Source organism: Canis lupus, chromosome 11, assembly GCF_011100685.1.
Source record: "Canis lupus familiaris isolate Mischka breed German Shepherd chromosome 11, alternate assembly UU_Cfam_GSD_1.0, whole genome shotgun sequence".
In the NCBI taxonomy this organism is placed as follows: Eukaryota; Metazoa; Chordata; class Mammalia; order Carnivora; family Canidae; genus Canis; species Canis lupus.
The window spans coordinates 68,041,804-68,051,706 of NC_049232.1; the positions used below are offsets into that span (position 1 = coordinate 68,041,804).

The 9,903-nt window shown below is 43.4% G+C and overlaps 1 protein-coding gene across 1 annotated transcript; it reads right to left on the minus strand.

The window, feature by feature from the left end:
- Positions 1 to 1,425: 1,425 nt before the first annotated feature.
- CDC26 (cell division cycle 26) lies at positions 1,426 to 9,887 on the minus strand. The gene is made up of 4 exons (XM_038553155.1): positions 9,727 to 9,887; positions 6,877 to 6,984; positions 6,273 to 6,421; positions 1,426 to 1,853 (listed from the first exon to the last, which is right to left on the minus strand). Exons 3-4 carry the CDS (start codon positions 6,351 to 6,353, stop codon positions 1,677 to 1,679), a joined length of 258 nt encoding a protein of 85 aa, XP_038409083.1. The 5' UTR covers positions 6,354 to 6,421; positions 6,877 to 6,984; positions 9,727 to 9,887; the 3' UTR covers positions 1,426 to 1,676.
- Between the last annotated feature and the right edge of the window lie 16 nt (positions 9,888 to 9,903).

Genomic DNA, 9,903 nt, shown 5'->3' on the forward strand with positions numbered 1-9,903 from the left:
GGCACAATGTTTTCATGCTTCTGTACCTATTCGTGCTGAGAAGCCAGTGACAGAGCATAAGGCAGAGGCTTGTTTCCTGGGGGTGGGGGTGGGGGGGGGGTTTGCCTTTCCATATTGGCCTTTGCAGGCTGCAAGGTGATGTAACTCTGATTTCCTATCAGGAGCCTGACTCTTGCTGTGTCTTTAAGGCTATAAGGGAACAGAATTGAAGGTCCTAGATCAAACTGGAAGAATAAAGGTTTTGTAAGAATGGTTGAAAGAGAAACCATGTATCCTCTTCTATTCCTGCCTTTCCCACTTTTTTGTTTTTTTAAGATTTTATTTACCCATTTGAGAGAGTGAGCACAAGCAGGGTGAGGAGCAGAAGGAAAGGGAGACTTCCCAGGCACAGGGCCGGATCCCAGGACTCCAAGATCATGACCTGAGCAGAAGTCACACTTCACCGACAAAGCCACCCAGGTGCCCCTCTCCCACATTCTTCATACCCAGCCTTAAACTACCCCTAGAAAGATTGGATAAAATCTTGCTAAGAGGTATCTTTAGAACTGATGATTCCAGGTTTTTTTCTATCACAGTCGGCAGTTCCCTGTAGTTGAATTAAATGGTAAAGACAACAGGATATAATTTTTTTTTCTTTTTGAGGGTGCCCGTGTGGCTCAGTTGGTTGAGCATCTGCCTTCAGCTCAGGTCATGATACTGGGGTCCTGGGATTGAGCTCCGCATTGGGGAGCCTGCTTCTTCCTCTCCCTCTGTTCCCTCCCTCTATGGATGTTCTTGCCCACTCTACTCTCAAATAAATAAATCTTTAAAAAACAACAACTTTTTTTTTTAAAGTAATCTCTACACCCAACATGGAGCTTGAACTCATGACCCTGAGATCTTGAGTCGCATGCTCCTCTGACTGAGCCAGCGAGGTGCCCTGGACAGGACTCTAAATTACCCTCTCAGATTGGCTGCGTGTGAAAAATTCTTAGGGCAAGTTGGAAAAGGAAGGAAAATTGGAATGATGGTAATTCTGTTAGGAGCATTCCAATTATTGTTTTCCCTCCACTCTCTGTCCCCCCAAAATTACACTCAGACTAGCTACAAAGCCATCCTGTAAATAGATTCTGGAAACCCATAGCTTGATCACATTTACACAAAATCACTAGAATCTAATCTCCACAAAGGCAGGGATCTTTGATTTTGTTCACTGATGTTACTAACCACCTAGAGTAGTACCTGCCACATTACAGGCACTCAACTAATACTTGCTGAATAGTTGAGCTGAATGAAAGTCAGTGACAGGGATCAACTGGAAGTGTTCTATGCTTCAAGTCTCTCAATAAAGGTTTAAAAGAATGATGTTACTTCTTGTAGCAATTACCTTTTAAAATCTGGGGGTCAACAGTGCTATTATTATAATTTATTAAGGGTGTCACACACTTTTCCAAAAATATATTTATTTTTAAAAACAAAAATCAGACAAGTTTTATACAGTCAAATTTTTCAGAGACAAATGAGGGGATTTCCACTCAGAGCAAAAGTTAAGCATCAGTAATCTCATGCAGAAATATTTCTCTGCAGGAGGTAAAACATTCTGCTTCACTGCAAGCACTCAATTCTCTAAATCTTGTTTGTACTTCTGCCATCATTTTACTCCATCCCAGGGTTCTGGCATGCAAGATAATCTGCCTCTAAAATTCGAAACTTCCAAATTGAGATGAACGATTATTGGGCTTGGGTTGGGGTTTATAACCAATTCGATCATTAATCATTTGTTCCCGGCTCTTGGGGTCACTGCTGAGCCCAATGGCACCTTCTCCATCACTGATTCCTACGACATCCACTTCTTCCTTTTGCTTCTTACGGGTCTGAAAGTATAAAAGTCTTAGGATTAAGGCAATGTTCTTTCCATTAGCAAACAATTATTTGGCACCTACCATGCACTAGGCATAGGGTAAAAGCTGGGATTAGGGCCTTCAGAACAGTAAGCTGAAATCCTAAATTGAAATAAAATCCTAGGTTGAAATGGATAATAGCAGTACAAGGGGGATACAAGGACACAGTGAGAAAAGAGACAACCCCTACCCTCCCAGATGTCACAGCCTAACAGGGAAATAGGAAAATAGACAATGGCAACACAGAGTGATCATAGCTACGACACAGGAAAGTCCACACTGCCAAAGAAACTGAAAGAAGACGTGAGGAGTTGGGTATGTTGTGGCAAAGCTTCAGAGCAGGAAGCTGCGATTAGAAAGATAAATAATATATAAGATGGATGTTACCTGAACCTACTGTGGCCATCAGTTCACAATATATGTAAATCATACCATCGTGCGTTGTGCCTTAACTTAGTGTATGTCAGTTATTTCTCAACAAAACTAAAAAAAAGTAAGTTGGCAGACAAGGGGGAAAGAAAAGCATTTTTTTTTCTTTTTAAGATTTATTTTTAAGTAATCTCTACACCCAACACGGTGCTTAAACCTACAACCTCAAGATCAAAAGTTACAAGCTCTACCAATTGTACCAGCCAGGCACCCCAAGAAGGGTGTTTCTCATTGACAACTATGAGATTAAATGTAAAAACAGGAATATAAGGTTTTATACTATCTTATCAAAAGGACTGAGTTTTGAGGTTTTGTTTTCAGGTTTGGCTCTTGGGGTGCCTGGATGGCTCAATTGGTTGAACATCCACCTCTTGATTTCAGCTCAGGTCATGATCTCAGAGTCATGAGATCAAATCCTGTGTCACACTCCACGCTCAAGCAGGGAGTCTGAGCTCTCTCTCTCTCTGCTCCTCCCTGCACTCTCACACTCATGCGTGTATTCTCTCTAAAATAAATAAATAAATCTTTTAAAAATTTTTAAAAAATAAAAGGTTTGGCTCTTGGGGCACCTGGGTGGCTGAGTCCGTTAACCATTTGACTCTTCGTTTTGGCTCAGGTCATGATCTCACGGTTGTGAGATCCAGCCCTATGTGGGGCTCTATGCTCAGCAGTCTGCTTGAGATTCTTTCTCTGCTCCTCCCTCTGCTCACGCATTCTCTCAAATAAAGAAATTAATTAAATCTTTTTTTTTTTAAAGGTTTGGCTCTTAAATTACAAGTGATTGCAGAATTCACCAAGTCAATATCTCAGTTTGGTCATTCTCCTTTTTTTTTTTTTAAGATTTCTTGAGTATTTTTTTTTAAGATTTTATTCATTTATTAATGAGACAGAGAGAGAGAGAGAGAGAGTGTGTCAGAGACACAGGCAGAAGGAGAAGCAGGCCCCATGCAGGGAGCTCGACGTGGGACTCGATCAGGTCTCCAGGATCAGGCCCTGGGCTGAAGGCGGCACTAAACCACTGAGCCACTGGGGCTGCCCTCTTTTTTTCAAGATTTTATTTTTAAATAATGTCCTCATCCAACGTGGGGCTTGAACTCACAACTCCGAGATCAAGAGTCACACAATCCACCAACTGAGCCAGCCAGGTGCCCCTCAGTTTAATCATTTTCAGAAAGAGGTATTAACACTTATCCCATAACTACAACTATCTGACTATAAAGTTATTAAATAATAATGTTCTCTGAGAGAGTGAACAAATGTTTTATCCAGCATTCCTTACAAGGATGGCTCGACTACTCTAACCACTGGAAACGCTACCATTCTTCACCACTTACTAATGAACTCAGCATTGGAATGCCAATGTCACAGTATCATACTGAACCAAACAAGGCATTACTTTATATATATGTGTGTGTCTATGTATGTAAAATGACCTGAGTTACTCTCTAGTTAGTCTACACTACCAATAAGTAACATTATGACAGCTTAGTGAAAACAGGTTAAAAGGCAAAGGATATTATCATTTCATAAGCCATGAGAAACTGAGAATGTCCAAATGGAATGAAAAATAATTTAAAAGGCTTCCCACCATGAATAACTGCTGACTGTTTCAGAATCCAGAGTCATCAAAATATAATTAAACTAATTTCAGTAACAAATGAAATACCAGTTTCTACTGGTTTCATTTTATTTTAGTTTACGGCAAAACTGTCCCTCCCTAAGTTGCTCTGCAGCAGGTCAAACCCACTGGATAACTGCCTTCAGTAGAAAGACTAGCTCAATAGTGAGCTGATTCTGCAGAGTCAAAGTTCAGTATGCCAACATTTTATGAGACTCATTACAGCTGAAGTTTAAACCATACTGAAAGGACATTTCAGGAGAAGGGAACCAAGTATGCAGAGGCACTAAGATTAAAGTTAAAGATAACTTAAGGTGGAAGATAAAGTGGAGAAATGAGACACAATGGACCTTGTATGCCTTCCTAAGGAATCTGGACTTTATTCTCAGGGCCACTGAAGAATTTAAGTTTTATTAGGGGACATCATTTAATACTGTGTGGTAAGCTACACTTAAAAATACATATTGATGGGGCACCTGGGTGGCTAGTCTGTTAAACATCTGCCTTCAGCTCAGGTCATGATCCCAGGGTCCTGGAATTGGGCCCTACATCGGGCTCCACACTCACTGGGAGGTCTGCTCCTCCCTCACCCTCTGCCCTGCCCCCTACTTGTGCACAAGTGCACTCTCTTAATACATAAATAAAAAGTCTTTTAAAAAAAAGTACATATGAGCTCGTACCATGATACCAGATGCTGGGAACTCAACAGTGAAGCAGACAGACATGTTTTCTACAATCAAGGATCTTAATGTAAGTGCTCTTAAAATAAACAAATTATTGTTAAGTTATAATAAATACTGTAAAATCAAAGGATAAGTGCTTTGGGGTACCCGGGTAGCTCAGTCAGTAGAGCATACAACTCTTAACCTTGGGGTTGTGAATTTGAGCCCCACTCAAAGAGAGTGGGCGAAGACATTACTTTTAAAAAAAGAAGAAAGTGCTTTGAGAGACCCTAAAGAGATGGTGACAGCATGAATGGGAATGACACCCCTAATGTGGATAGGGTCAGAAGCAGCCTCTTAGACTGAAAAAGTAACATTAATTTTTTTTAAGATTTTATTTATTTATTAATGAGAGACATACAGAGAGAGAGAGGCAGAGACACTGGCAGAGGGAGAAGCAAGCTCCATGCAAGGAGCCCAACATGGGACTCGATCCTGGGACTCCAGGATCACACCCTAGCCTGAAGGCAGGCACTAAACTGCTGAGCCACCCAGGGATCCCCAAGAAGTAACATTTAAACAAACATGAATACAAGAGGAGAGGAAAATAACATGTGCAAAGGCCATGAGTGATAAACAACTCGCCATGTTCAAGGAAATGAAAAACCCAGTGTGCCCAGGGTACAGAGGCCAAGGCAAAGAATGGCAGGAACTGAAACCTGAGAAGCCAAAACATACAAAATTTTGTCAGCCATAAGGAATTGAGATTGTATTCCAAGTACAGGAAACGAATTTTAAGCAGGGGAATGACATGATCTGAACATTTTAAAGATCAGTCTAAAAACCTGATGGAGAACGGATTACCAAGACAAAAATGAAAGTAGGAAACCACTAAGGACAAAACTGAGATTGGAGAAAGAAGTGACCATTACGTGGACTAGAGTAAATCCAAAGGATGAGAAAAGGGAGAAATCAAGAGTGACTCCTAGGTTTCTGGCTCGTGGATCTACAGAGATACTGACATAGGGAACACTGAGCTGAAACCAGCTTGAGGAAGAAATCAAGCGGGGTTTTTTTTGTTTGTTTTAACAATATAAGTGCAGGAGGCTGAATAGTGACTCCCAAAGCTCCCAGGTCTTAATCCCTCAACCTGTAAATGTTGCCTTATATGGAAAAGGGTCTTTGCAGATGTGGTAAGGATCCGGAGATGGAGACATTATCCTGGAACACCTGGGTGGGCCCTAAACGCCATCATATGCCTAAGAGAAGGCAAAGGGAGATTTCATAGCACAACAGGAGAAAGCAATGTGATCACAGATACAGAGATTGGAGCCATGCGGCCATAAATCAAGGAATCCCAGTGGCCACCAGAAGCTGAAAGAGTCAAGGAATGGATTCTCCTCTAGAGCCTCTGGAGGGAATATGGTTGAGATGGCTTGATTTAGGACCAGTGATACTGATTTCAGATTTCTGGCTTACAGAATGGTAAAGGAATAAATTTCTGTTATTTTAAACCACCAAATTTGTGGTAATTTATTACAGCAAGCCAGGAAACTGACACATTAAGTTTGAGATGCCTGTCAAGCATCCAAATAGAGGTTTCAAATAAAACCTGAGTCTGGAGTTCAAAAGTTAAAGTTACTGTTTTAAATATCCCTAAGGTTTTAAAAGTTGTACTCTTACCTCCAGATCCTTTCGAATGCTCTCAAACTCCTCAATGTCATCAAGCTTTAGTTCTAGGCGGGTTGGTTTTCGCCGCAGCATACTGTGATCAACACTACAGGCCAGACCCAGTGAACTATCAGCTGTTAGAAACAGCACAGGAGAAAAACCTGGAGGGGATAAATCTCAGCTATAAATACAAGATCAATTTGTCACCATCCATGCTAAATGAATGATCATAGAAAAGACTCATTTGGGTTCACACATAGATTTCGAAGTCATTAGATAGATGATTATTACATGATCATGGAGAGTTATGGAGATCCATAACTCTGCAATTCCAAAAAAAAAAAACCCAGTCTTCAAGAAAAAGAAGAGCAAGCTGCCTATAAAAGAGAATTCTAGGCAACAATCACTTTAATCTGATACTCCAGTCACATTCAGTGAAATATTCTGGCTCAGAGAATAAAGTTAAAAGATCACATCTTAAGTCTGTATAATTACTGGAAAAGTATATAAGCCATTAAATTTGATCAGCTCTGCATGAGAACTGTGAGAGGTTTTTGATCACTCCTGAATACTAAAATCAGCTTATTAAATCTCATGCAAACTCCCTATAACTCACCAATTCACAGGGTTATCCTCAGGGTCTAAACAGGTTCTAAATGGATAGGTCATTCATTAAACAAACACTTTTTGTGCTTCAGCTCCAGAGTTAAAAGTCATAGTCAGCCTGTGGGGAAAACAAACACATAAATAGAAAATTGCAACATACTCTAGTAAGAACTCTGATGGAAGATAATGCAATGGCATCACACAGGCACCCAATCCAGTCTGGGTGGAGTGCAGGGTAGACAGGGACAAGGAAGGCTTCCTGGAGGAAATCTCTTAGCTGACTTATGAGGGCAGGCAGAGAAAGGGGAGTAAGAGAGAGGGAACAAGACACAAAGAGGCTCAAGAGAACATTCCTGAGTCTGAAAACTCAAGGTAATGCTTATGCTAACAAAAAAAATTTTTAGGGACAATGACACTCCCCAAGTCAATTTAAAACCTGTTAAAGGCATCATCTTTATATTCTCCACAGCATCAAGCAGAGTGTATCTGTAATAATCAGTCAGTACATGTGTTGTTGAATAAACTGAGAAACCCAAATAAGTGAGCACTTGAGGGGCGCTTGGCTGGCTCAGTTGGTTAAGGGTCTGCCTTTGGCTCAGGTCCTGATCCAGGAGTCCTGGGATCAAGTCCCACATCTGGCTCCTGGCTCAGTGGAGAGGCTGCTTCGTCTTCTGCCCCTCTCCTCTGCTCGTGCCCATGCTCTCTCTCTCAAAAATAAATAAAATCTTAAAAAATAAAGTGTACAATATTTTTTAAGATTTTATTTATTTATTCATGAGAGGCACAGAGAGAGAAACAGAGACATAGGCAGAGGAAGAAGCAGGCTCCCGACAAGGAGCCTGATGCGGGACTCAATCCCAAACCCTGGGATCATGGCCTGAGCTGAAGGCAGATGCTCAACTGCTAAGCCACCCAGGTGTCCCTAAAATGTACAATTTAAAGTGAACACTTGGAACACTGTGCTACACTTTTCCATTCCCATTCTTTACATTTTTTACTTGAATACAGAAACCCTGTGAATGCTGGCAAAATTACCTCTATTTTATAAATGCAGTTGAAGCTTTTTAGTTTGGTTAATAGATGTCAGCCTGCCATAAAAATTATACATAGGTCACAGGGGTGAGGATTAGATGAGAATGATGTCAAAGAAAGCTCCTTTAAAGTACATGCAGGGCAGCCTTGGTGGCTCAGCAGTTTAGCGCCGCCTTCAGCCCCGGGTGTGAGCCTGGAGACCAGGGGTTGAGTCCCATGTCGGGCTTCCTGCATGGAGCCTGCTTCTCCCTCTGCCTGTGTCTCTGCCTCTCTCTCTGCGTTTGAATATTTATCATGAATAAATAAATCTTTAAAAATAAATAAATAAATAAAGCACATGCAGCTATAGGGGTGCCAGGCTGGCTTGGTCAGTAGTATCTCAGGGTCATGAGGTCAAGTCCCATATTGGGTGTGGAGCCTCCTTATTAAAAAAAAAAAAATTAGGGACGCCTGCGTGGCTCAGGGTGTGATCCTGGAGTCCAAGGATCGAGTCCCACATCGGGCTCCTTGCAGGGAGCCTGCTTCTCCCTCTGCCTGTGTCTCTGCCTCTCTCTCAATTTATCCTTCATGAATAAATAAATAAAATCTTAATTTAAAAAGTATGTACAGGTATAAATTATCATTACATCTTGGATGTAGCTACAGACTGGAAGCATAGAAAGAAAAAAATGTATCCTTTGTGAAGCTTGGAACAGAACAGGCGATATTCTCACCATAAAATACTAGCACACTGAATCCGATAATATCTTGGGGCGCCTGGCTGGCTCAGTTGGTGGCGCATGGATGGGGCTCTTGATGTGGGGGCTCTAAGTTTGAGCCCCACATTGGGTGTAGAATCACTTAATAATAAAAATCTTCCCTTTTTAAAAAAAAAAAAAAGGTAAAATCAAAGAAATAAATCAGATACTCTCTTAAGTCCGATGTAAACAAATGGTAGAGGAAGCCGAAGTTCCAAGGGAGAGTAGGGGAGGGAAAAAAAAAAAAAAAAACCCTGCCGTACAGGTTCCTCACTTTTCTGCAAACTTTGTAAAGCTCGCCACTAGGAGGCAGTACCGAGTGATGGGCAAAGCTGCTCGCTCAGGAGGCCCAAGGGCAGAGGGCAGGGGCTCTAATCCCACACGCCAACCCTCTGGGACACTAGCTTCATCTTCACAGTGGACGCTGGTTTCCTCATGTTCTGCCCTCTGTTGTCTAGACTGAGTGAGGTACGGCAGTGTAAGTGCCTGGAACACAACTTGGCATTTAGTAAACGCCCAATAAACACCAGCTATTATTATTATTATTATCATCCTAATTGTCCTTGGGGGGGGGGGGGGGGGCCTCCGTCCGGCCCGAGAATCACCCAAACTTCAAGCATCTCCACCCCCGACAGGGGGGAAAGCCCTGGCCTTGCTCCTGTCGGATGCCGCAGCCCGCCCCCCCCCCCGCCCCCGCGGTACCCAGGCCGTGCAGAGGTGCCCGTGTGCACTTGACAGGCATCGCCTCACTCCGACCCCGGTACAAACACTCGGCTGAAGACCAGCAATAAAAGCAGGCCGTGGCTCCTCCTCCGGGCCTCCGTTCTACTTGGGAGCTGGTGGCCGCCGCCCGAATCCACTGCGCATTCAGCCCGCTCCAAGGAGGGCCCTGGGACAACCTCCCGACAGCGGGGAGGGCGACCAGCTGCAGAGTGGCACCCGCGGGCCCACAGCGAGGGTTTCCATGGCAACCTGGCCCTCCGCTCCGGGCCCACCGCAGCCCCTCGCGGGGCCGGGGGCCACGGCAGGCCTCGGAAGCCCTCCATTTGCTCCGGAGCTCAGCCCGCGGCCGCGCGGCCCGACGCACCTACCTCTTTCCAAGCCTGCTCGGCCTCCTCCCGGAACCCCGGCGGCGCCCACCGCGAATCTTCAGCTAAGCGAGCGGGACTACACTTCCCAGACTGCTCTGCAGAGTCTCGTCCGCCGCGTGCTTTTCTCCTTAAGTTCACGCTACTCTTGGCGCCACGACGCTTCCCTACTACTACTCC